Source organism: Synchiropus splendidus, chromosome 3 (assembly GCF_027744825.2).
Source record: "Synchiropus splendidus isolate RoL2022-P1 chromosome 3, RoL_Sspl_1.0, whole genome shotgun sequence".
NCBI classification, from domain to species: Eukaryota; Metazoa; Chordata; class Actinopteri; order Syngnathiformes; family Callionymidae; genus Synchiropus; species Synchiropus splendidus.
Genome location: NC_071336.1, coordinates 28,433,851 through 28,460,871, shown reverse-complemented (window position 1 = coordinate 28,460,871; position 27,021 = coordinate 28,433,851). Strand labels below are relative to the sequence as shown.

General features: G+C 43.3%; 3 protein-coding genes across 17 annotated transcripts in view; 2 read left to right on the top strand and 1 right to left on the bottom strand.

The window, feature by feature from the left end:
* Positions 1 to 5: 5 nt before the first annotated feature.
* On the bottom strand, positions 6 to 8,358 carry cdk8 (cyclin-dependent kinase 8). Of its 2 annotated transcripts, none has more exons than XM_053859290.1 (13): positions 7,916 to 8,358; positions 5,750 to 5,825; positions 5,446 to 5,556; positions 4,226 to 4,366; positions 3,841 to 3,898; positions 3,639 to 3,770; positions 3,397 to 3,540; positions 2,894 to 2,963; positions 2,675 to 2,747; positions 2,483 to 2,580; positions 1,252 to 1,345; positions 1,012 to 1,170; positions 6 to 918 (listed from the first exon to the last, which is right to left on the bottom strand). In XM_053859290.1, exons 1-13 carry the CDS (start codon positions 8,041 to 8,043, stop codon positions 793 to 795), a joined length of 1,410 nt encoding a protein of 469 aa, XP_053715265.1. In that variant the 5' UTR covers positions 8,044 to 8,358; the 3' UTR covers positions 6 to 792. The 2 variants fall into 2 exon arrangements, with proteins under 2 accessions (XP_053715265.1, XP_053715266.1); XM_053859291.1 differs by having other exon boundaries at positions 1,267 to 1,345.
* An 840-nt stretch (positions 8,359 to 9,198) lies between these two features.
* rnf6 (ring finger protein (C3H2C3 type) 6) lies at positions 9,199 to 14,808 on the top strand. The gene is made up of 4 exons (XM_053859498.1): positions 9,199 to 9,332; positions 11,023 to 11,178; positions 11,279 to 11,446; positions 11,589 to 14,808. Exons 2-4 carry the CDS (start codon positions 11,037 to 11,039, stop codon positions 13,400 to 13,402), a joined length of 2,124 nt encoding a protein of 707 aa, XP_053715473.1. The 5' UTR covers positions 9,199 to 9,332; positions 11,023 to 11,036; the 3' UTR covers positions 13,403 to 14,808.
* A 376-nt stretch (positions 14,809 to 15,184) lies between these two features.
* Positions 15,185 to 27,021, top strand: part of atp8a2 (ATPase phospholipid transporting 8A2) — a 52,647-nt gene continuing 40,810 nt past the window's right edge. For 2 of the 14 annotated variants that reach the window (XR_008414108.1, XM_053858534.1), the window contains exons 1-2: positions 16,574 to 20,819; positions 25,599 to 25,776. Coding sequence is in view for 13 of the 14 variants with exons in the window: in XM_053858534.1 (XP_053714509.1) it covers positions 20,522 to 20,819; positions 25,599 to 25,776 (476 nt within the window). In the remaining variant the exon portion in view is untranslated. The other 12 variants (XM_053858537.1, XM_053858535.1, XM_053858541.1 and 9 more) reach the window with 12 other exon arrangements.

Genomic DNA, 27,021 nt, shown 5'->3' with positions numbered 1-27,021 from the left:
ATTTTTATTGTTGGTATACTTGCTTCATGTAAAATATTTCAATACAATACAGTACAATGCATTTCCGCCTGCCTTCCTCCATGCGATTGGTTGGTTTTGTCGTCACCTTGTAAGGCTTGCTTGTCCACAGCAGCTGAGCACTTTGCCAGTGTGAAGCTGCTCTGTCACACTCACAGTGAAAACAAGACTGTGAAAAAAAACATTAAATTAGAAACTACTAAAATCAAATCACTTTTTGTCCTTTCTGAACAAAAACCTTCAACTCCACAGCTGTTAGGGTCTCTGCAACCTCCCAGCGTGCTTCATAGCAGCTCAGTTCAGTCCTAAGCTATGGCCCTCACAGGGCTGCAAACACATACACACAAAACAGAAGGACGGACAGACAGGGAATCTGTCCACGCTGGCAGTCACATAGCAGCTTTTAGTCTCATCCGGCACTGACAGGATGAGGTTCCACGGCTGAGGCGGCGGGAGAGGGTTGTGGAGACAGAAGAGGGGAGGCCTTCTCCTGGCTGGTTTGAGTAAACAAAGCTTTTCAAACTGAAAGAACCGTTCTTCCTCATCCTCCCATAGGTGAATTCTGTAAGTGTGCTATGTGGTACTGTCTTAAAAACGAGTTATGGCGAATTCTACGGTAGAAGGGTCGGCCTGCTGGCCTAATGGACTGCTGCACAGACGGAGCCCTCTGCAGGGTGGGAGGTTTTCTGCAATGAACGTCCTCCTCCATCAGTACATTCTTTCAGGAAGGGGCTGTTTGTGGTTGTGTGTATGGGTGCGTGAGTTTGTATGGTCTCAGTAGCGATGGCCCTGGTGCGAGTACTGGGGTGGCGGTTGGGAGGTAGAGGAATATCCCATGCTGCTCTGGGGCAGTGATGTGCTTGGTCCAGGGTTCTGGTAGGCAGCATGTGGATTAGATCGCTGCAGGAGGAAAACAAAAAAAGATGGAGGTTTGGGTTAATAAATATTCACATAGCATATTTTAAACATACTTGAAACTATTCAAAGTCTTACCTGGTAGTCTGAGGTCATGATGAGGCCACCTGAGGTAGTGGTGGGGGGGACAACTCGCACCTTCTTCAGAGGCGGACCCTGGGCGTGGCTATTGTCAGGGTTTCCCGTGTGCCCTGCTCCGTTTGTGTGGTTGTTTCCCTGTTGCTGCTGCTGGTTTTTCTAAGATCGAAAAATGCATTTTAGGATTTTTCCAGAGAAATATCATCTCTCTAGTGGGAACAATGTTAGAAAATGCCGTACACATTCTCTCCTTACTTTGTCTGCCTTGTCCTCTGGTTCCTCCTCAGTTAGAAACTCTCTCTTGGGGTAAGGGATCTGACAGCCAGCAAAAACACTGGGGAACACAAGAGAGGGGTTTATCACCTTCATGGATGTTTACTTAATCATCACAGCACACTTTCAAGGGCTGACCACTCTGTCACTGCACTAATACAAGCTATTCTTCTGGAGTAAAGCGTTTGCATATGAAACTGATGTGAGCACCTCAAACACCAGTCAAAGGAGAGATTTACAGAAAGGAGGAAGAACAGAAAATAGACATCAGATGTTCCACCTACTACTTTCACATTTGCATACATTTGAAACAGGGTTGACAAAGAAGAATGGGGATTATTATTAATTATTTAAAAATCATCCACTGTGATTTTCAGGATTTTTGTCATCATTTACGGTTGAAGATACCATTGACGTTATGCTCATATTGTTGATGCTTTCAGTTATTTTTTCATGTAGGAAGCCCCCGTGTCTTACAGTAATTCCACAGCTCATGCACATTTTCTTCATCCTATTACGGCTTCATGGGTTACAGTGGCTTATAAGTGAGTTGCATCCCATGCCTCCTGAGACTATGAGTGCAAAAACAACCACTTGGAACCCCAAGTTTTGATGACCTGTCTACAGTCGGCTGTGCCACTGTGGCAGCGATAAACACCAATGGCGTGGTAATAGCTATAATGAACCAGCGTGTTAGCAGCGGATGTGCAATGAATGAGTGAATCACACTCCAGTGAAGACATGATCTTGCATCGTGTTCTCGCATCACTGGACAATATGATTCAGGGTTTCCACTACATGTAATAGATTGTGGCGCACCACCATGTAAAATGCCTTTAGAGTTATGACCTTTTTTCAATGAAATCTTGTGAGCACAAGTAATAAAAAGAAGTGGAAACATTAAAACAAGTGAAAAACACTAATGCGTCATCAACAAGGGGGTCGTGATTATGGTGTTTTTCAGCTGGTTTGTAACAGAAAAATCGCAAAAGAAACATTCTAACTAAATGACAGAAACATCCATGGCTCGTGGAAATTAAGCTTGTGTTTTCATTGGCATCATTTCAATAAATGATGACACTAAAAACATCATTTATATAATGATGTTCAATAAACATCATTCAATAATCCTGGTCTCGAGACCAAGACCAATCGAGTACTATAACACTAGCACCCATAAGGAACAATGACGACTCACTCAGATGTGGGGAGCGGCTCCTCCAAAAAGTAAGGGTCCTGCATGGCCTGTTCTGACGTAATTCTACGGATGGGGTCCATGGTCAAGAGCTTTTGCAGCTTAAAAAAAGACATTGCAGAAGTTAGACATAAACCTTGCCACATCTCAGTAAGGAAACCAAAACAGTGTAAACACTGATGCATAAAAACTCACCAAGTGGAATGCTTTGCTGTCTGGTTTAACTTTGTGTTTCTCCATGTACTTTATAAGGCTGCAGTTTGTGTAGCTGTCAACATAGAATGAATCACAGCAGAAAGGTTAGTGGGCTATCACTGGCATAAATATGAAGATGCTGCGGCATTGCATAGTGTTTATAGTCAAGTTGATTTAAATCTCTGGGGAAAGTAGGACAGAGCTCCTCAGTAGACTCACGTGTTCCTCCTGAAGTCTTTCATCAGTGTCGAGTGCTCGGGCATCTTTTTAATGTCTTCCCAGTCTTTGTCTGTTGAAATATAGCATGAGTTGACGTCACTCTCCCTCTGTGAACTCTAGGCAGCATGATACGCATTAACAACTCAGGCCTTGTTGCAAACATCTTGGTGTGGCAGCTGCACGCAAAATCATCTTGCTAAAATTTATATTCCAAGGAAAGAAAAAACAACTCTAAGTCAATATTTGTGAAATTCACAGATCTATTAGAGGTCACAGAAATGGCGAACATAAATAAAAGGAGACAAAAGGAAGACGCAGAAGATATGAGATTAAGTTAACAGACATTGCAGCTCTTCTTGAAAATGATCAAATAGAGAGGCCCCTTGAAGGCACAGCAACTGCTGGTCAGCCACCAAAGAGGCCACAAAATTGTGTCTCGCAACACACTCGGGCCACTCCCCGGGGTTTGTCAGCTTGTTTCTTTGAAATTGATCAAGACGTACCTGCAGGGAAACCCATGACGTTAAATATACGGTCTAGTTGGTCATGGTGGTACGGGTTACTGGTCTTGATATCTTCCTGGCGACAGTGGAATATCGGTTCAGACGTGAGCAGCTCAGCAAAGATGCAGCCAATCGCCCAAATGTCTAAGAAAAACAGGCAAACCCCCCCAATCGGTTACGACACACAGCATTTACAATAGCATAGCTTTCAGCTGTGGTGGGTTCACAGTTCCAACTCTTACCGATGGCTTTGGTATAATGGCGAGCTCCCAGAAGTAGCTCAGGTGCTCTGTACCAGAAAGTGACCACCACAGGGTCCAGATCGGCTAAAGGCTTCAGTGGTGAATTGAAGAGGCGTGCAAATCCCATGTCAGCTGTTGAACCCACATTAGTCAGCATATTGATGGTAAAATGGGATCAACCACCAAATAGAGTAATACATACCAATCTTTACTCTCCCTCTCTCTGGCCCTTCCCCCATCACTAAAATATTGGCTGGTTTCTGAGGAAGAGAGATTAAGTCGAGAAATATTTTCACATTCATTGTCATCTTCGAGTCATGCAGGAGACGGCAAAATTAAATTCTCACAATTGAAACACAGTTAACACCATGGCTCGCCAATGCTGCCATCTAGTGGATCTTATAAGAAGAGCAACCGTGTCAACAGAGTCTAGTCGAATGGATTCAGTGAGACCATCTTTCATTTGGCAGAAATCTAATCCAGATAACTAAACGATACCAGTGTAAGGCATTTTCACAACACGAATCTATTACGAAAACTGAGGGGTTAAGAGTACGGGACAAGGGGACACTATCCACTTCACTTACAAGGTCTCTATGAAGGACCCAGTTAGCATGTAGATAATGGATGCCATCCAGAATCTGGTAGAGCAGAGACTTGACCATTCCTCTTGGAAGCTGAAGTGGCTTCTTGTTAGCCTTTGACGCTCTGTGAAACTTGATGATGTGCTGTAAGAAAACAACAAAAATAAATAAATAAAAAGGCTTCAATTTTCAAGCAAATCCCAGAGAAACTGAGAACCTATTCAACTGTTGATAACATGCCAACAAACCTGTGCAACCTCATCTATTTACAAAACCCTTCAGAGTCCATATTAAGGGGTGAACCCATTGAGACAAATTATTTTCCGCTTGTGGATGATTTGAAAGAAATTGACTTAAAGGATCTGATGAATGTAAATGAACAACCTAAGTAAGATGCATGATACACCCACATCCAAATCAATTTTACACACGCACTGTGATTTCAATATGACCACAGAAACTTAACAGAAGTTAAGTACAAAGCGTGATAGGGCTGATATTTCTCAGACAATCTCATCGCATGGATGTGATGGATTTGGTTAGATGTAAATAAATAATCGCTTAAGTTATTCTTTCACATAATTTGTGGTCGCATCAAACGCTCTTTCATAGTTAACAAGAAAATATAGAACATATAGAGAGTATATACATGACAAATAAAGTAACCAGATTTTGTCAAATATGTAACCAAAAAAAAATCATTTATATCTGAACAGTAGGTAGGTTATATCTGAACAGTAGGAAGTTGATAAACAAATGAATGTCCATACATCATAATAGCATATTAAAATTAACATATTAAATGGCAAGGCCTCAGTACAGCTCCAATCGTCACGCCCACATGGAACACGCGGATTGTTGTGAACATCACATAATTGAGTCTTATTAAACAGTAACAGTAACTTTTTCAAGAGAAATAAATGAATCAGTAACCGGAGAGAATTGCAGAGTCGGATGCGTGCAAAACACACAATCATTCTTGTTCAAGCTAACAAGCTACACAGTGGACTGGGCAGACCACACACGCTAATAGTGGTTAAGTCTCACATAACCCTGCAGGAAACGGTACTTGCAGAGTGTTGAGCATGGTGTTACGGGTGCAAGATCACTGCAAATAACAGCCAAAATAGGTAACAACTATTTGATTTCACTGCTTATGTTAGCATAAACATGAAAGTGGATATTGCCATGTTACTTCTAACGTTAAACTTTGCCTTATTTACCCAAAGGTCATGCTCTGCGTAGTCAAAGAGGAGCCAAACTTTACGGTCAGCGTGTGACAGGAAAACTTTCTGCAGGGAGATGACGTTAGGGTGTTTCAGCTCTCGGAGCAACTGCAAAATAAACAGAAAAACACTTTCCTAAGCGTCCACCAGATTGTTTATCATTAGGTGCCATAAAGGAGGAATGACAGAAGAAACTAATACAACTTAATACTTCTTGTGATAGAGTTAAATAGCAATCCATTCTGTACACACAGTAGCCCAAGAGCAGCAATGAAAACAACAGGATGGCCACCACTCTTACAGCAATCTCTCTGCAGGCTGACATGGAGATGCCAGTTCCTTCAATCTGCTTGAGGGCGTAGTCCTTATCATCTTTCCTAAACACAGAAATGCAGAGCATCATTAACCTCAGCCACTTGAGTCTTTTGCACAGAAAAACAAAGAAGGCACTTGGGGGTTGGCATAGAGACACAGAGGAGAGGCCGAGCTGCATTACCCCTGGATTTGTGTAATCAAGCTCACCTCTGAGGATTCAAACAAAAGAGAGGGAGAAAAAAACAGACCATGTCTGGCAGCTGGCAAAGGACAACCTCGGCACCAGGACAGGCTCTTGCTCCAATGAATTGGTAGCGAGTTGTTCCTCCCCCAGCATTAAATCATCACCCATAAACCCATTCGTTGTGCCTCATCCCACCAATGCAGCACAAATGAGCCCATAAAAAGCAGCCTCCTAAAATGAACAGACACATCTTTAAACACTTGAGGCTTCATTTGGGTGACACTGGCCGCCGCTGTCCCCCGGTGGTAGTAATACAGAACTGGTAGCAGCAAAGAGATGATGAAAAACAGCGGGGAAACAAAAGTTTGACAAAAGAAGACGACCAGCAGTGCAGAAGGAAACCATGCATCTCTGCATTGCTGTGTTCATCAGCACGCCCACACCCTCATAAAACTCATGCTGCGCCTAAAAAGGGAAAGCACAGACAGAGTCCAGCATTTGCACAACAAACAAATATATCATACCATCAACTCTTACTCCCAAACTCTGGGAGAAGCTGCAGCTTTTGTTTGACCTAGGCAACTTTAATAAGCTATCACTGAAAAAGAGAGCCAGAGACGTCACCAACTACTATGACGGTGTCATCACCAAGGCAGCCCTTGGCTTTCCCGGTGGTCAGAAACACTGCTCCAGATTCACTAACAATGCTACTTATAATGAAAACCACTAAAAGTAATACAAACAGACCAAACTACAGACGACTAGTCGAGGAAAGTCTACAATTCAGCTTTTATTGAAAAGAAATTGAAATGGCCCATAATGATCAACCTTAACCAAATAGCCGCAGCTCTACTCTTGAGTCTCCAGAAGATGACAAACCTCCTTACTTTAAACCTGAAGGATGAAGCCAACAATACATCACTAACTTACAGAAAGGACCCAGGGACACAGAAACTACTCCACTTGCAGCAAAAATAAGTTGCACACATGGAGCAAGAGTAAACCAGTCTCTGGTCAGTAAAAGCTACAAACATGTAGGTGCTAACAACACATCCCTACCACTTAAAAAAAGTGTCCCAGAATTCAGGATTCATCCAGTTAGTATTAAAGCAAATGAACAATAAAAAAAAAAACAATGATGCAGCACCCCGTTTGATTCAAAAACAGATACTGCAGTGCAATGGCACTTTGTGACAAAACACAATGAAGGTGTGGGGTGCTAGGTGTTCACTCTAGTTGGTTTTCGGATGCATGGCTGTTTGACAGTGGTACTAGTAAGAAGTTGATGTTTATTAATTTAGGTGTTCTGGGGGCATTTTCTATACACAAATTTGATTGATACATTTGCACAGTATTTATTTATTTCTCATATTTCATTCATTTTCATTCATATGTTGTAATCCTAACATTTTCCACTTTATTCAAATAGAAAATGCACATAAATCAAACAATGGTCAGGTCTAACTAATAAATAATTGAAGCAGTTATAAACTGTGGCTCTGAAGTAAAGTAATTAAAATCTCTTGTTATCTGACGCGCAGACATAGTCCACTAGTAAAATGGGCGACAGTTAACCTGTTAACTTCAGCCTACCCGTTCACCTAGCACAGCAGGTGGTGCGCAGTTGCCACGGTGATCCACACGACGGATGCCTGCCCGTCTAAGTCAGTTTTAACAGTATCATTGTTTTGTAGACACGTCTCCACTGCGCCGATTAAATTTAAAATGCGCCCACAATGTTAAATAATTCGACTTCAAGTGTCCCACGGAAATTTTTTGGTGACGTTAATGCGCTCATTGTTGTCTTAAAGACCATCCAGTGTTACATACCTGTGACTCCACCGGGCAGGAAAAAAATCCTTTCAGATCAAACTAGCAAATCCTGCGAGGTGTGCCAACTGACATGTATTTCAGGAGTGCATAAATGATGCAGAGACCAGATTGGAGGCCTTGTTGGTTAAAACTCACCCGTCTTTTCTCTTTGCCTTGTATACATGACCGTAAGTGCCTCTTCCCACTTTGCAGCCTTCGTACTCGAACAGGTCCTCGACACGTTCTCGTTCACCAGTCAGCTTCACTTTAAAATCATAGTCCATTTTCACACAATATTTTCGGGTTGAATACACCCCCCCTTGATTTGGTTAAGCGTCGCTTCGGGAGGCAACTAGCTACTCGAACGAGCTTCCCCAGCGTGGTCCTTTCTTCCTTCAGCCAACGTTCCACATCGAGTTTTCGGGTAAAATTAAACGCACCGTTGGGGATAAGTGCGGTGCTTTCAGTAAGTCCGACTGAAAAACAAGCAAGGAGCCGTTTTCACTCTGTTGTTACTGCGTTACGAGCAGCCGGTATCTGCTCCAAAGAGACGCACTTCACTCGGTAGAGCCAACGTATCAATACACGGCAGCGTCGTAAAAATGTCGTAAAGACTCACTGAATCAGAGCAGTGCTTTGTTTACTGACTTCTCGGCCTCATAATAACATGACCATTTAAAACTAAATCAGTATTGTGAATAATTCGACATAGCAAAAATATTCAAAGCACTTGGCTACTTATTTGGTTTGCATTAAACAACATTCGCAAAACGGACAATACAATTTCCATCAAGGCAGCAAAACAAATTCAAAATACAAAAGTATACAAAAATCATATGCTAGAGAAGCTACTTAGAACGTGATGCATCTGCCTCGTGTCCAATTATTCTGATCGCCTCATAAATTGGTTTTATTAGAATGTTATTTGTTTTTTTTACTATTTGTTTCAAAATATTTTTGTAATGGGATTTTTATCAATTGTGCTGGGTCTTTATGTTAAATATAGCAATTCTTTTACATACGCCCGTTTCATGAACACTGGGAATTACTATAAAACATATCACAACTGCATTTTTAATCCATTCCGTGAACATAGCAAAGTCTCCTCATTTATCGTGGGAAAATGTGAGGTTGTGACATCTAATGAGATGTAGTTGCCTTCTCTTTTTAACCACCAACGTGATTTTAAAACATGAACCGTTAATGAAATAGGTTCAGCCAATTTGCGCAGAGTGAGTACCCGCAAAGTACACGCATATTAACACACGACCCAATTAAAGACAAACTTCCTGTTTATAAAAGTCTGGCACTTCGTCAATAAAGTCATAAGATTTCGTCTTTAGAAGTCATTTAGCATCTGCTTTAATTAGCCATACGCCCCTGGATGTGAAAGAATATATATGTATATAACAGTCCACATTTGCACAGCAATTAAACAATGAAACGGTAATGTGTTGACTAGGAACTGTTTTTGTTGTTGGGGTATTTCACACGGACCATGTAAAGTAACACCACTGGTCCCATCTTGGTTAGCGCGAGAGAAGAGACTGCCATATTACAGCTGCATCGCCAGGTACAAAGTTCCTCTGTTTGTCATTGTCATGTCTTTTAGATAACATTATCGGGTGGAAATTGAACATTCGCACGTATTAACTCCATAACTTGTGTGTATTCAGAGGGTTTTCTAGCTTCGTTGATTCTCAGTGCTCGCCTCTTCGATGTCCTAGTTGCGCTGTTAGCAAGCCTACTTGCGTGTTTAAAACACATCGCCGTTTCTGTTGTACTTAAAACACGAAAAGTAGGTTAGTGACGTTGCGCATTGTCGACTAAATGGTCATAGACATCAGTATGTACATTCGTTTTCTTTCCACGATTACCTTTCGTTTACAAGGAGACCTAGGCGGCTGTTTGGCCCTCCTCTGAGGCGCGGTGATTGGCCGAATATGGTGTCAATCGTAGCTAACCTCTCAATGATTGGGGTTTGACAAGGATGACAACAGCAGTTTTACTGTGTTTCACTGTGGCCCTCCGCTGTTTGAGGTTTTTGCTATATTGCTTGCATACCACATTGTTCCTGGTCGGATAATGCCACGGATTGTTATTAAGGTGTTGTGCACGTAGCTATTCTATTTCAGTAATCCTCACTCTTCTTCTGGTAGGAGCTTTGTCATAAAAAAAAAAGGTTGATCAGGTGTGATCAATCTTAGTGCTGAGGGTGCTTGCAGTCACTCAGGTATCCATGTATATTTTGTATTGATACAAAAAGAAACTTTACTCCACCCTTTTATGAACAAATTCAGCATATCCTAAACAAAGAACATGCACTGCCTTGAACACAGTGGGACATTTACTTGCGTTTTCCTAATAGATCATATGCTAAAGTAGTCCTGCAGTTGACCATTTTGGAAATCATACGTTCTTGTTCTTTGAGGTTTTTTTTTTTTAAATATGCATACTGTCCATTTAGAAAGAATTTTCCCTTCACAAGGTTTCGACACACTGCCATGCCCATGCGCCTACCTATGTAATGCATAATCTAACATTTAAGGAAGTATCTCTTTCATCCCAAAATCTTGGGGTGTGATGCAGATCAAGTAGTACTACTCTTAACACTTGAATTCATGACTCAGCATTGTAGTAGAGTGTGTTCTATGAAGGGCTCCTCTCATAAACCCTGTCAGACAACCAAGAGAAGAATATAAAGGATGTCGACCTGCTCACCCAATAATTGGTCAATCTTCCTCCGCCACAAATCAACTGCAAAAACAGCAAATGGCCTGAGAGCTGCCAGCAGTCCACAATGGAAGCATCTGATCTGAAGTGGCTGCTCACACGAAGAGGCTCTTGTCTCTACCAGTGAGTTCGCACAGTGAATTTAGATCTTTTTCTGTCCTTCTAAATTAACGCTGTTTTTTTTCTGAGTGGTTTTTATTTGTCTAACTTCTAATATATAACTTGCATTTTATCAGGCCAATCTAAATATTCTGTTCACTTTTATCCCCACGAAACACATTTATGCAGTATGATAATACAACAACCGAGGGATCACAGCACAGCGTCATAAAAATCAACCAGTCATTAAGGGATGTCAGGATTCACCCAAACTTTTTGTGGTGAGAGGTTGTCTGGCAGGGATGGAAACAAACTAAAGATTTATGTGTCTTGTAGCTTTTGTTGTACAAAGCATTGATTATTATAATTTTTTTTTTTTTACATAATTAAAGTCTTAAATATGTTGTAAAAAATACTCACTTTTGTAACAGCACTCCTTACGGTGATGGACCCTCCTGGTGGGGGAGACGAGCGTCGGAGGCAGGCAGAGCGACTTCAGCGAGAGGAGGCGTATTACCACTTTATAAATGAACTAAGTGAGGAGGAGTATCGCCTTATGAGAGACAGCAACCTGCTGGGCACTCCTGGTGAGAGGATACACCACATGTGACCTACTCCTTTGAAAGTAGTATTAGCGAATAGGAGCCTGTAACCGTTGTTGTGTTGTTGTGTGTTTGGTTCTCATAGGTGAGGTGAGTCCTGAAGAACTCCAGCAACGTCTTGATGGAGCAAAGGAGCGGGCTGCATCTCAGCCAAGCACTGAACAGCCATCACAGATTGTGGATGCTGCCGATCAAAATACTGCTGGTGTTGTGGAGGGAGAACAGCGGGAGGCACATGCGAGGCGTGGAGCAGGTATCTGACTGTCACCAGTAAAAGACATTTGTTGTTTTTGACCCATTATGTTATAACACTGAGCCAGTTTCTTAACAAGAATTATCAGTACCTGCTATAGTTACCATGGTTATTGCTGTGTAACCTTGCGCTGTCTTCACAGGAGCCACAGAGCCTGCAGCAGATGCATCAAATGGAGACTCATTATTGGAGTGGCTGAACACATTCAGACGCACTGGTAACGCTACCCGCAGTGGGCAGAGTGGCAACCAAACATGGCGCGCTGTCAGCCGGACCAACCCCAACAGTGGAGAATTTCGGTTTAGCCTGGAGATTAACATCAACCATGATCAGACGGAGCCTGGGGAGCAAAATGACACTTTAGACAATGCAGATGTAGCAGTACCCCCTCCAACGACAACTGAACCCCCAAGTCGCAGTGCTCCATACATTTCCAACCTACGCCCGTCGACAACACCAAGGCCGGCTCCTTACCCTTCACCGCGCCCTGCCATCAATAGGAGGATGCAAACCCGCCGCACCAGAAGCAGTGTTACTTCCTCTCCTACGCCAATGCCTCCACCTCCGCTGATGGCATCTGGACCCACTTCTACTCTGCGCAGGGGTGTCACCCTGGACCAATTAGTGACACCTGATGCTCCAGCCATGATTGACCCGACAGCTTCCCTTCATCAACCACTGAGTGCTAGTGTAGAGCAGGGACGTGATGATGTGACTGTTTCTCTAGACTGCCCCCCTCTGTCTGGGCTTCAGCTGCCTTCGGCTGCATCTGAGTCCCGTGTTAGTAGGACTCGATCACGTGGACGCTCACGCAGATTTACATCAGGGGGTGGCCTTTCCCCACGTTTGACTCGGCCAAGTCGTTCTCCCTTTCATAGGCTCTCTAGCCTCAGTTCCTCCTCACCGTCCCACAGTGGCGTCAGTGATTCCAGCATCTACGTTGTAGAATCAGGCACCAGCTCAAATGCTGTTTCCATGGAAACAAGACCGGCTACAGTGGAACCTGCAGTTCTCTCTGAGTCAAATACAGAAACTGGCTTACGTGAAAGTGACCCGCATTTGACAGGAGGAGGTTCAGCCGTCCGCCGACACCCAACTATCATGCTGGACCTCCAGGTAAGAAGGATCCGGCCCGGAGAGAACCGTGACAGGGATAGCATCGCCAGCAGAACACGCTCTCGAGCCCGAGTTGCTGAGAATACTGTCACGTTTGAAAGTGACAGAGGTGGATTTAGACGCACTATCTCTCGCTCTGAGAGAGCAGGCATCCGCACGTATGTTAGCACTATCAGAATCCCACTGAGGCGCATCAGTGAGACTGGCCTAGGAGAACCCAACTCCACCGCTCTGCGGTCTATCTTGCATCAGATCATGACAGGATTTGGAGAACTCAGCTCTCTTATGGAAACAGAGGGTGATTCTGAAAATGTTGCCTCTAACCAGGTCGATGTGAGTGGAACTGGTAATTTGTCCACCCCAGCTAGCCGAACTCAAACAGTGGGCCCGATGGGCGCTGAGAGTGCTGATCAGGTCAGAGTGGGGCGAGAGGAGGTGGACCAGGCAGGCCAAGCCCTTCTTGGAGGAGGAATTTTGAATGCTGCGGATGGACGAGCCACGAGCAGGGACACCAACAACCTAGTAGAAAACGGCACTTTACCCATCCTACGCCTGGCACAGTTCTTTTTGCTTAATAATGAAGAAGTAGTTGAACACCCTCGTGGCCTGACCAAAGAGCAGATTGACAATCTGGCCACTCGTACTTATGGCCAGATCAGCCTCGAAGGCGAGATGGGTCGCACGTGCAGCGTCTGCATCAATGAGTATGAACAGGGCAACAAGTTGCGTCGGCTACCCTGCTCCCACGAGTTTCACATCCACTGCATCGACCGCTGGCTCTCCGATAATGTCACCTGTCCCATCTGCAGGCAGCCCATTCTCACGGTACATCATGACTGACCTGTCAGCTGACCAACGCAACTGTCGGGCGCTGACAAGATGAACGAACCTCAGTGGGCTGTGCATGTTCGCAGTGCTTTCATGGTCAACTTTGATGAAAGTAATGAACAATGAACCAAAATTCTATGGAAAAAGAGAATATAAATGCAGAAAATGTAGATTTTATTTTTTTAGATTTTTTTCTTTCACCATTTTCTCTCTTAACACAATGCTTTAGAAACTTCTCAGTTCATGACATGGATGGAAACGGCCTTGTACACTTTTTAGGCTTAGGTTGTCTTGACTGGACAAATCACTCTTTGGTTGTAAACTTGGAACTTTGCCGTTTGTGCTGTAAATACCTCACTGTTGCTTTTTTTCATGCTCTTCTGCTTGGACTGGAAGTTAATTGTTCAATGAATCCATGTAAATTGCGTGCATCCATTTTAATTTTTTTTCTTTTTTTATTAGTTAATCAAAATGTTTTCCAGTAGTACGTGCCAGATGTATTTAATATCAAATACTTCATTCTGTTGTTTTGTACTTTCTGTTTTCCCCCTGCACACACTGGCGCATTGATTGAAAATATAGACTTAAGTCCTTCACGTGTTATTTAAAAATCAGCAGCGTTCAAGTAAAACTTTCAGATGGCACGCCATGTGTAATGGAGAATTGAGTTGTGCAATAGAGAGAAAATATAGTATTTAAAGTTGATGTTTACTTCCACGTTCAAGTTAATTTCAGTTTGAAATTCTTCTGTACCATATTTATACTGTTTGAAAAAATGTTTCTGTTTGGGTAACCGGCAAGCGTTCAAATCCAAAACGTGGGAGTCAATAAAATGCTGTTTTATTTTTTGTGTTGTTGCCATCGTTGATCTGTTGCGCTTCGACGGCTTTTTTTTTGTCACCAACAATCCATCACGTATTTGAGTGGCCCATGTCGTAAATTCTGTGCGTTTAAAAGGAACTTCTTGTCCCATATCTGCTCCGTTTCTTTTTAGTGCTGCACAGGGGAGTAATGTGGGCGTAAAAGCAAACCAGTGTGTCTTCATCCAGGTCACCTTCAATAAAGGTATTACACAGGCGCTAATTTGTGTCTGCTGTTGGCACGTCACTAATAACACTGTGAGAAAGAAGCTGTATGTATGTATGTGTGTGTGTAAAGACAGAAAGGCTGCAGTGTTTGAATGAAACTTCTCTAGAAGGGGGATGTTCAGGCACTCGTGCAGAATTGCGTTGTTTATCTGCTGTGTTTTAAAAGGTGGAAACGCAACTTTTCTAACGTGATGCGTGTGTGTTACAGTGCTGTGTGATGAGCGTGAGTCAAGTTGATGTTAAAAGACGGGATCTGTTGCCATGTAATAAAATGAAGACGTGGGTTTTCATCTGCTCCTTAACAGAATAAAATAGCTTTGTTATGCCTCACGTTTGTCTACATGGCTCCTACACTGGACTGGATGATGGGTGGACTCATTGACTTATTATCCTTATAATTTCTTTGCCTTATTGATGTTTTCTTTTCAGTCTGTTTAACCACTTGTGACTAGCTTATAGTATTTCAGATTTCTTGAGACAGGTCTTGTTCATATTCCTGAAAGGTGTTGAGAGAAGGTACACTCTGGTGGAATATGTTACAGCGCAAGGTCACTCCTCGCACCAACACACTTGCAGTTTCAGACAGTTTTTACCTCTCACTTTGATTAATCACGTTGGTGTCTTTGATTGAGTCATTTTTTATGTTTGATGTTTTCACACATCATTTAGTCAGAGCTTTGCCTCTTTTGACTTTAAATGTGAGGGTTTCAGGCAGTTCAGGGCAATGCTTTCTCTGACGTTACAAGGAGTCACGTCTTGCAAGTGAAGGTTATGGACTGAAAACAATTGAAGAGCTGCAAAAAATCACTCCAGGTGAAGTCATTTTCCTTTGCTTTGGGATTATCTTATCAATGACATTCAAACCTTCTACTTAGCGCCTACATTCTGTCAAGCAAATCCAAAACATGAGACGTATACCTGAGAAAATCTACCAAAAATAATATAAAAAACAATATGCTTGACTCGTCTACACAGATGACGGCAGCACCAAATTTAGCTAAAATCTTGCATCATGACACACTGGCAAAAGTCTCTTCACTCACTTTTGAGTAGCTAAGTATGTTACATAAATTAATCTGTAGTTTGTGAGAGATTTCTCCTCTTTCTTTCTCCTGCTTCCTGCTCTGTTTTTGTTGCCAACTTAGAGTCATGACCCTGAACGCGTTGTCAAAGAGGACCATTTCTTTTTCATACTTTCAGTTTATAAAAGAAAAAGTTTAAATTCATGGTCGTCTTCTGTCAATAATGTAATAGCTTGCTAATAGAATCTCAATTACGTCGTATTTAAATACGTGTTAATGAACCTGTTTCATGTAATAAAACATGCATATTAACTGTAATTCGCCCTGGTTTAGACGTAAAGACTATTACTAGTTGAAGCTTGTGCATTTAAACCCAAGATTAAAGTCATGTGGTGAAATGTAGTTGAAAATACGACGCCTTTACGTCCACGGAACAGGTGCGCGCACGCATTAATGCTCATTCCCACGATGTAGCGGAATCAACGTCATACTGTAAAGTCAGCTAATACAATGCCGGAAGTGATTCTGATGCCCTTTCAAAATTATGTCACGACGACTACTAACGGTACACACCTAGGGGTCTTCAAGTAAGTTCTGTCCGTTTAAGGCCGGTAGGAGGCAACTGGAGTGCCCTATGTAGCGCGAGGCTATCGCCTTTGGGTTATAAAAAAAACCACCTTCAATTTGAACTTGAATTCAAATTTGTATCTGAATACGAGAATGAGTCATAGCTCGCATCTTCAATAGAACTGTTTGAGCTTATTGCGAAAGCGCAGGCCGGAAGTGCTTCTGGCGTCTCTGTCTACTGATTCTGACCGGAGCCGTCACCTACAACACCACCTGTCCCCGCTGTCCTGCCGCGAGATCATGATTCCCGGTACGCAGCGACTGCAGCAGCAGCGGCGGAGGTGGTGGTGTGTTGAGCCCGCTCACCCAACACCTTTCCCCGGCTCTGTTGGTGAGCCGTGAGCATGCGACCGCTCCGACCTCCTCCACTCACCGTGTTCGACTCCTGCTCAAGATGTATTTCAACCGGAGAGGCAAGAAGATCCACAGCGAGGGAGGTACGCTGTTCCGACGCGTTTGTAATCTTCCTCTGGATGTGGATGGCCGTGAGATGTGGGCATATGTCAGCGGTGCTGGTGTCGGGATCAGGCCCGAGATTAAAGCGGGAACTGCGGCCTGCGTGGCGATGTGAGGGGCATAGTAATGCGGACCCGTGGTGTCCGGGACTGCGGCATGTGTGGTGGGTCATCTCCGGCTTCTCTTCCCCGTCACCCGCTCTGGGTACAAGGGCACGCAGGCTGTGTAGGGTTTCACTGCTCAGCCCGAGTCTGAGGTGCATAACATCGTTATTAGAAACCCAATTACCTGGAATGAACTTTATGGACGGTTGATTTCCTGTGGAATGGAGTCCTAAGTACTTCTTCTTTAGTGATTCAATGGTGCAACTGAACTCGAATTGAATGACATCACAGTGACCTGTCAAAAATATATGAGTCGACAGCAATGCTGGAGCAATTTGCTGCATGAGCTTCTGTGAAGGTGAGTGTGGTATGTTTAGGGACACCTCTGACCAGGTGAGCTTCCTCGGACCTAAAGGTGGAGTGCTGAAGCTGGAACATTATTATTATTATTATTATTATTACTATATAAAAGCACAGAAAAAGTTAAGTAAATGGACATTATTGTTTCGTAAAATTTAATGACATCTAAAACAGAGACGGGTGGCCCACCACATTCTTGTAAAGTAATTGAACTTGCATGTGAAAGTGAAACTTTTATGTCTTTCACGTTGAAATATGAAAAGTGTCTGTAAAGCCATACAGTGACACGGAGCTGTGGCTCAAGTGCAGCTCATCAGCTTGCAGATTTAGAACCATGTGACCTCGGAAGGTGAAATCCTCATTCTGAGCCTGCAGTCGCTCCTCAGCATACCTCGTGCACGAGCACAGAGTATTTGATGAGTTGATGAGAGCCAATTCTGATTATTATATATAGAATATTTACAATATAACCACTACAACTGAGTTATTTAAATGCAGTCACAAGAGCCATGTTGCAGGTTTTAAGTGCTCCCTTGGGTTAGGTTGACACTTTGACTTGGCTCCATGTTTTCCTCAGTGGATCAACAGAGCCTCATTCAAATGTCTGTGGAATTGCTGATATACATTTGGCATTTTGTGGGAGGAAAGTGGGGGACTGAGGTGAACTAACCCCGTATAATATTGGCTCAAATTTAGTGCACAAATAACCTTGAGAGTTTCCAAGGTCCAGCCTTTTCCCTCTGACAGAGTTCACCATTAAAGTGGAAACGTCCAAAAACCTGAAGCAGGTGGAAGCGAATCAAAGAAAGGTGGAAAAGAGAAGCGTTTGTTGCATGAATGCGCAGAGTTGGAGGTGAACTATTGGGCTAAAATGAGCCCCATATAATCTAAATGGAGTGACATAATCGTAAGTCATAGTCTGGTCTCCTAGACTGTAATCACTAATCACCTTTCTCTTTGAATTCATGTACTTGCAATAGAAGTCTAGGTTCAGAATCTGAAGCTTAATGAAGTGGAACAAAATTTTAATTTTAAAATTGTACTTTTGATAAAATATAACAAACATCTAATTGATTCTATTAACCACTGTAAACGTAAGATTATTGTCCACATTATCAAAAAAAAAAATCTTCAATCCTGTTGTGTTTTATATGTGGATTGTCTCTATACACTCCACTTTCCTCCTACCGTGTCCCCAGGCTCTGGCAGTGGTTAACCTGCGCACCCAGGAGCCATACTTGTTTGGTAGACGATGACTGAAGTTCACACCAGAGAAACACCTTTTTCAAGATGATTCATGATGTGGGAAGCAACTTCCAAATGGCCTTAACAGCCTGTTCGAAGGGTTTAAGACGGCTTTATTTTAGTATGATTTTGACAAGTTACCTCAAATTTGAATCCCTATCACACCAAAGCCTGCAGGATTCACAAGACTCTGAGAGCTGGAAGAGTCGGATCATGGAATGCTACGACCATTCACCCGACTTTGGCTTGGATTGTCCTGGAATAGAACTGAATACATACGACTCATCCAGAGGCTTTTAATAGTTCCTGTCGTGTATAATGGTCCTGCGTTGCTGTTGTCTCTGTGAGCGGCTGCATGCCTCCTGCAGCTTCCAGAAATAGAAAGCAGGGCAAACTGTTGACAGAGTGGAGCCCACGCTGTCCTCAGGCTGTAGGTTCATTCACATGAAATTGTAAGTAACGCATGAGGGAGGCTTTCTTTGTGTCATACGAGAGCTCTCCACTTTTTTTGTTGAGATGACCCTGGCATTTATTGAATGGTGTTTCGATCAGGCCTATTGGAAAGGATTGCATTTTTGCAGATGGGCGACAAGCCCCGCCAACACGTGCGCCCTCCCGTATTCCGCCTCTAATCTCCTGAAGCCTGACCTCTTGATTCTTTGCTCCAATTAGCGAGCTGCCACGGCCCTCCTTATGACGTGTGCAATCTGCCTCGGAAACACACCAATAGACCCACGTTTGGATTGATGTCTTTTAAAACTTCACTAGGAACGTTTTGCTTCTTCAGCTTGCGTGTTCAGGCGGTTGTTTTTCTACGTGACAATGCTCAATCGGCTGTGAGTGGCGCATCTGTTTGGGCTAGATAATGAGTGGTTGTCATGGCTGTGAGGCTGCCAGTGGCCCCTCGAGAGATAGTGAAGTTTCAGCAAAGGTGGTTTACTTGACTCAGCCAGACGGGGGCGTCATTGGGCAAAAGGCCGGATGAGATGAGGTCGACTTACTGCTTGTGAGGTGAAGTGATATTTAAAAGTCGCTCTTCCCAAATGATAAACAATAGTTACTCAGAACACCTTTATAATACTGGTCTCATCTTCCATTTCCTCCTGTCTTTAACTCCATCCCACAGAACAGGTTTTTTTTTTTGCCATGTATATTTATAAAGTTGAAAGGATTGACTTGAAATTCTACTGACCTTGTTTAATTCTTTCAATTTCATGGTCTAATGTTTCAATGAAGCTCTGACTCAATATACTTTTTTATAATCCATAAAATAATGGCTAGAGGCGAACATACGCCTTAATAAAATGTTGGCATTGGTTTGTGAAAAGGAAGTATAAAGAACACAGTAGTTAAAATAATTGAATAATGCACCATAAAACTGAAGATGACAAACTATACTCATAAAAAAAGAAAAGGAAATGCATTGATAAATATCTATAACGGCACTGTGTGATGATTATATTTTTGTTTATCCAAATTGATGCCATGAGATGAAGACAATATATACTGCGTGTTGTGTAGTAATTAAAAGTGTAGTAATGACGAATTTTCATCTTCTTTTTTTTTCAGGACTTGGACAGATTTACATTTAGTTGTGTTTGGGTGATGCACATGTGACATGAGTAGATGACTTCATCTCATCCATTACCTATCATTGTGCAGATGTACAGGACTTGCGACTTGTGCTGCTATAGTACTACCTGAAGTACTTTATAAATTATTTTCTCAGATGCAAAATTAGTTAAAAATCTTAATCTCCAAGCCAAAGCAGAGCTACCAGTTAGTGAATTTTTTACTCCTTCTGTCTGCACATTTCCTGTGTCAACCTTCAGTTTTGTCGTCCATTGTTGGTCCTGAGTGTTGTTTTAGCTGGCTGATTTGTGGTGAGATCTCCGCTCTCACTGCTTCACTGTAGTCCGAACTCATGGCAAGACTAATTGGGAAGTACAAGCTAGTCCTATTTTGTTCTTGAGGCAAAAAAAGCCTTGAGACCATTGACTTCCATCCTCTGTTGAATCACGCAGAACCATATGGTTGAATGAAATTGTATTACCATTTTTCACCATTTCGAGTGTTGCTTATAAGTGTAGGGCTATTTATTTTTAGAACATTTTTTTTACTACTCCAAGTGGAGGTTTAATATGTTATCATTCAGCTCTCGTACTGTGCAAACACAAGTCACTTCGCAGGTAGTGATGAGCTGAAGAGTGTCTCTTCATCGCCCAATAGATGGTGCTGTCTGTTCAGTATTTGTGTGGTTTGACTGCTTATTTCAAGGCGCATTCAATACACAAGCTCCTGGTTTTCAATTTTCTTCAATATCAGACTTGTCCCGTTGCTACAGACATGCTGAGACTGTGTATTTACTATTTTTTATGTGTGTTATTTCTCTCCTGCCGCTGCCTCATTGGCACCACAGAGCAGTTAGTGTTGAACACCATTAGGCAGGAGGCTTCTGAACTACAAGACCCAAACCTGGGTGCCAGTGCTACCATGTGTGCCCGCCTCGCGGACAGGTTTGACAAAAGTGAGTTGGACTGGATCGTGTCTGGCGTGCCCAGGTGCATGTGACCACGTGCAACAGCTACTAGGAGTAGTTCCCTGCCGAACCCCTGGCCCTCAAGAGCTACATGTTCTCTGCTTCTTCTCTGAAAAGGTCACCATCTAATCATATTGCCGTGGACACTCTGTAGCTCCTCTGGGCCTGGAGTGGTGGCTGCAGGGTTGGAGGCTTTTCACTGCATGTGCTTAAAGGTAGACCAGCCTCACTTTGGTTCAGGTCTAAGCCATGTGCATGGGCGTTGACCGACACCTGCGTCTCTTGACGTGGCATGCTAGGAAACAAAGCATGCCCATGAGCTTCACTGCATGTGTGAGACTCGGCTGCAGAATTGGTGCATTCTGCATGATCCGGGGTCTTGCATGCTGCCATCAGATCCCATTGTTTATATCTGTGTGTGTGTGTGTGTGTTGGAGAGAAACCTCTCTCTTGAGTGTCACCTGCTGGATTACCAGCGTTTAGGTTAAGCTGGCGTTGAAGTTGCGGAGCAGACAAAGATGGGATTATGATGCTCGTTCACAGCGATTCTAAGAGGCTTTTTTTGACTTGGTTATGGCGACAAATGGACCCACCAGGGACACTACTGACCAGATCAATCAGAACCTGCGAATAAGACCCCCCAGACCGCTTGGGGAACGCACCAGGCATGGGACGTCACAGTCACTCAGGCAGAAGACATTCTGTCGGTAATGCTTCCCACATCACACCGAAGAGTTGACGACTGGATTTACAATATTTCATTGGACTTGTTGCTTCTGCTTTAGGATTTTTGAGCCTGTTGTGTTTCATGGCTTTATTTATTCTTCACTCTGACACTCCATTCTTAGCCTTACTTCATTTTTCTCCACCGTCCCATCTTCATGTTTCTCATAATTCCATCCCAACTATTCCCCAGAATACTGTGGCGATGTTCCTTAATCTTAACCAGGTTTCAAACAGAAGAATGTAGGGTTATTCAACACTGTGAAGTGGTTTGCAACGTTATTCATGAGCCTGGACTTTTGACTTGACTCGTGATCTTGATTTAAAGAGCTGTGACATTTGACACACACATTAAGAGATGCAATTTTAAAATTGCATTGTAATATACATTCTCTTGTTTGATAGTGATTTTTCATGAGTTTATGAGACGCTGCAGGCCGTTTCAAATTTCAACTGATCACCCCAATCTTGTCACAGTTCCTTTTTTAAAAATGTGTCAGTTAAACTATTCAGTATCATGTCTGTTGACACTCCTTATGTTTAACCATTTAGTTTTATCATTATTAATTGAACTTCATATTTCTCTTTCTGGTTTGCTTGTGGTAAATATTTGCCGTTGTCGCTCAAGCTACTTCTTGTTTTCCGATTTACTCCTTTGAAAATGCCCATGTTTATGGTGGCCAGAGGTTTCACAGCATTGGATATTTCGATGTATTCTTTTAGTGTTAACTAAAACAAGTATGAGCCCATAAGTGAATGAAGGTGGCGGTCGGGTGCTGTGACTGAGCTCCTGGTGTAAAATCTTCCGCTGAGTACGGTCGATAAATTATGCAGCCTGCCTTATTCTATTATTTAGTGGCGAATCCGTTGGACAGTGAAAGTTTGGCCCGGTGCCTAGGCACCTCCAGTTGATGTTTGCTTCGGAGCTTATGGAGGGTAGCAGCCACTTGATTAAATTATATTCCCCCTGTTTTACATCTGATATAAACTCACTCACTGACCGACTGGTTTCAAGGTTTTTGAACAACGGTTCCATTTTTTTTTTGTGTCTGGATTGCCAGAACTGTGGCTAAGTCTTGTCTTCCCCACAAAGCCTCTGCAGGTTACCAGACCTACCTGTCTGGCCTCATGTGTAATTGACCTGTCTGTGCTCTGTTGGGGTTTGCTGCTGACTCATCCTTCGCATAGTAATGAGTTACAGGGAGACTGCACCTCTGCTCCATCAGAGATGAGTAACAGGGAATTGATCTGCCTGTAGATGAAAAAGAGCCAAAGTGGCCTGCTGAGAAAGATGTTATTGATCCTGTTGAAAAGGTGAAATCCAGTCTGTTTAAAAGGTGCGTGTTAGGAGAACAGAGTGCTGTAACTCTTCATCTGAAGTAAACACTTGCATGGTGGTGTGTGTATATATATATATATATATATATATATGTGTGTGTGTGTGTGTGTGTGTGTGTCTCCGCCATACATGTCCATTGTCCTTCTGTGTGTATCGTGTCATGCTGTATCGTACAATCGCTTGCTATCTTTATTCACCTCCATTTGCGCAGTGACATGCTGAGCCGTGATTGTGACATACAGCTCTTCTGGGTCCAGAGGTAACTCATTCGAAGATGAGTGATTGTAGGCTTATTATCATTGTCCGTGGAAAGACTTTGACTCTTGCTCTCTGCCTCGTCCCAAGTGAAGTATTTATGGCTAAGTACGGCCATTTATTTAATGTCCAATCACCTCAGTGATGAATGAAATTGCGCTTGAGGAAATGGACTTACTGTGAAGTGGGAATTGGAAATATTTATTTAAAGTTGAGATCTTAAGTAGTTCATCGCAGATTACCCAGGTGTAGTTCCACCTTCTGCGTTGATGACTTAATGATATCAAAATGAACATGATAAAACCACAAGGGCATCCGTGATAGTCATAGAGCAATAATTTTCCAAGCTGGAAACTCAATCTGCTAAACCCTGCGAGCACTTATTCGTAAGTAAATATTTAATGGAATTGCCCCTTTGTGTGCTTCCACACAGGCCAGCCCACAAACACACACAATAGGCCCAAGTGACTGAACAACAGCAATTACAACCCACTACTTATAATAAACATGAGTTCTATTAAATACTAGATCTTGCGCTAGTTTCTTTTTAATTGTTTTAGGCTGCTTTAAGATGAAATAAAATCACTTCAGAGCAGAAGTGTAAGGTAATGTCAACCATGTTACTGAACAGGACGTTACTGAAAGTGAAAGTAATGAAATAAAGGGCTGCACAGTAGTGGTCGGTGCTGCAGCCTCTCTGCAGGAAGGTCTGAAGTGGGAATCTAGTTTGAGGCAAGTCTTTGGATAAATTAAAATACTTGTGAGTTGGTGAGGTGTGTTGTGCTCTCTGTTGGACATGTCCAAATTTCCGTCACCACAATTAATTCGTTTATTTGTGGACTCATGCTGCCATTATTTTTATTTCATGAAGGCCATAAAAAATAAAATCAAATAAATACCCTGGTCGATTAGTTAGATATATAACATTAAAATAGTACAAGTAGTAATTCGACTGAGTTTGTAATAGTTCGGTATTTACTACTAAGTTTTAGTAACAAAGCACCACTCAGTACGCGTGTGCTGTTTCTCTGGTGTTTCTTCAACTGTGGATTTTAAAATTCATAGTGCCAGGATTGAGATTCCGTGGAAGTATAGCTTGTGTAGGGCTGCAACAACTCCTCAACATAGGCAACTATTAAAATAGTTGCCGGCGGGTTCACGAGTCGACTAGTCATGACGTTCTGACGCTGAATCACAGATTCCTTTATTAACTTTAGTTCCCTAAAAATATAATCCACTTTTGTAAACTTCATGTTTGCAGCTCTTACTTGGAGTTTGTATGGTTCTCTCGGCACTCCGGTTTCTTCCCACAAGCCGAACCTAGCAAGTGAATTTATTACTCTACTGGTCTTCTGTCTATACGTGCTTTGGACTGGCCTCCTGTTCAGGGTCTCCCCCACTTCCGGCCTCAAGTATTTGGGTGTAACTTCAGCCCACATGGGGTTAAAACCATGGGGTGTATATATACGCTTCATATACACCATGTTTGCGTGCAAATTAAATGATAAATAGAAGGAATCCAACTGGCTCCTAGAATGGCTCAGGATGACCACATAATAGGAGGCCGAGATGATGGTTCAGTTCACCGGCGACGTACGCGATGTATGAAGAGGCGCCGGTAAATCTACTCCGAACATGACGAGGAACCTGTTGTCGGTGATCACAGTGACATTAAAAGTTGAGGTTGCTTCCTGGTTCCTGGGCGTCTGACCGCCGGCGTTATGGGGCTTCTGGCCCTTTAAAAGCGGAGCTGGGGCCCCCACCCCCGCGACGCCGAAGGAGCTCCATATGGCTTTCCCTCGCTGTCCGGACCTCTAGCTGCCAGGAACCCGGCTTCGAATTGCTAAAAGGAGTTTGTCCAGATAGAGCCGGAGAAAGGCTTCACGAGTCGGCAGGTGACCAAATGAAGCAGTCACCGGCGCTTCCCGGAGCTTCCACCCTCGTCCAGCCGGCAGTGGAGAGAGGCAACGCGGGCGTGCAGCTGCATCTATCCTGGCCCAGGTCCGCGCCTGCTGAGGAAACTCTGACCCAAATCCCCCTCCGAAATCACTTTCTAGTGGCGCTCGAGCCGAGATGACGCGGTGTGAGGGAGCGCTCGCGACGCGGTTCCTGTTTGGATGACAAAGCGGGAGAAGCGCCGCGTCCACCTCGGTCACGTTTACATTGCAATTGTTGGAGACTTGCTTGTGTTTGCTCGCCATTGTGCTCCTATCAGCACATCCTTTATCCACCGTGGGTTCCGTGGGCGTCACGAAGTGTGTACATTACCTTCATTATAACACGCAGGGGGCAGGGGTGTTGCGGGAAACGTCACTGAATGGACCCTCGCCTCAGCTCCCTCCGGTAGCCTTCAGTTTAAACTGTAAACCTCGTCTCCCTTCTATGTCTCTGTCTCCCCCTCTTCTGTCTCTCCGTGTCTCCCTCACCCACCCACCCACCCACTCACTCAGATTCGCCTCTCTCTCATCAATCCAACGGTGCAGGACCTGCTTGCTCGTCCAGCGGTTACCGCAAGGCAGATGATGAGATGTCCGGCACCACTTCCCAGGCGGATCCCATAGACGCCACTGCCAGGACGGTGCTGCTCAACAGGCCACAGAACACCAAGTTCTGCGACAACCATGTCAGGTGTGACTCTTTACTATCATTTGCTTAAGTTGTTGGCTTCATTTGACACACTTTCAAAACATGTTTACACTTCCTATGGTGCTATGCTGTTTATTTATTTTTTGACCATGTGGACAAAGTGACAGGAGATAACACTGAAAGCATCCGGCTTTATTTGCTTAGTGCGTTTACAACCAGATTAAAGTTGGGTTGCAGCACCTAGACTTTGGACCCAACAAGGGTAGTTTTCGTTTGTCTTTCAGAATCATTCTCGAAACGCTTTTCCTATGTTTCCTATATTTCCTAATTCAGATGTTTTCATTTAATGGATCACACATGATCTGCTGCTCTTGCAGAAGGGTGAGGTCGAGGTCTCCGCTGAATATTGCCAGGCTTAACAAGTTATAACACGATCAATATTTTACCCATAAATATTCAAACATGGTTTGCTTTTTCAATAAGAGGAAATTGCTCACACAAAAAAACAATCTAGAAGGGTTGCACATTGATCAGTGTTTTACTGCTGGTCTATAAGTGTCTGTGTTGATCTTTGCATCTCAGTGTGTCACATGGATCCTGGAGTGCACTAGTTTATCTGTAGGTCCTCAGTTTGAAGGGCAGTGCTGAGAATCAATTGCACCCATCGTTTAATGGAAAGCAGCTTGCTGTTTTACATGGTAATGAAGCATCTGGAGACTCAATACCAAACAATGATGTTGTCAAAGAGTTACATTGAGTGTGATTCCAAATTCCAAAGTCATAAAAGTTTTCTTGGATCATTTTTTTCCTGAGAAAAACGTAACATATATATGGTCTTCATCAGCAGAACGTTGCTATGCAGCAGGGACATCTGGCTCAACTCAGTCACCATGGTAGTCAGAGAGGGAGCATATGAAAAGTCAACAGTCTGTTGTCTAGTATGGTGCTGAAATAAAGTGCTTTCACCCTGACCCCGTCTAATCTCTGATCCTCCGTTGTCACGACCGTCTGAGTGATCTAAGCCCTCTGGCCTTTCAGTTCAAGACTGAGGTGTGATAACAAGGGTTGAAGACAAAGTGTGAAAGAATTTGGCCCAACAATTGCGCTACATCAGAGCTCCTCCAAAGCTAGAGCAGCTATGCGGTGTACCTCGCGTGGTCGATTCATGTTTTGTGGCAAGGTGTTCTTTGGATATACAACTCAGATGGTGGTTGCTCTGGAAGGCTGTGAGTTCCAACCCAGTTCCAAGTCCATTTTTTTCAATGTCACCCTGAGCAAGACGCTTAT

Coding starts and splice junctions, on each gene's coding strand:
- cdk8 (XM_053859290.1), bottom strand. CDS start 8,043: ATGGACTATGATTTTAAAGTGAAGCTGACTGGTGAACGAGAACGTGTC. Junction 5,557..5,749: donor CAGCCTGCAGAGAGATTGCT/GTAAGAGTGGTG, acceptor TTTATTTTGCAG/TTGCTCCGAGAGCTGAAACA. Junction 2,964..3,396: donor CGTCATGGGTTTCCCTGCAG/GTACGTCTTGAT, acceptor ATATTTCAACAG/ACAAAGACTGGGAAGACATT.
- rnf6 (XM_053859498.1), top strand. CDS start 11,037: ATGGACCCTCCTGGTGGGGGAGACGAGCGTCGGAGGCAGGCAGAGCGA. Junction 11,179..11,278: donor CAACCTGCTGGGCACTCCTG/GTGAGAGGATAC, acceptor TGGTTCTCATAG/GTGAGGTGAGTCCTGAAGAA. Junction 11,447..11,588: donor ACATGCGAGGCGTGGAGCAG/GTATCTGACTGT, acceptor CTGTCTTCACAG/GAGCCACAGAGCCTGCAGCA.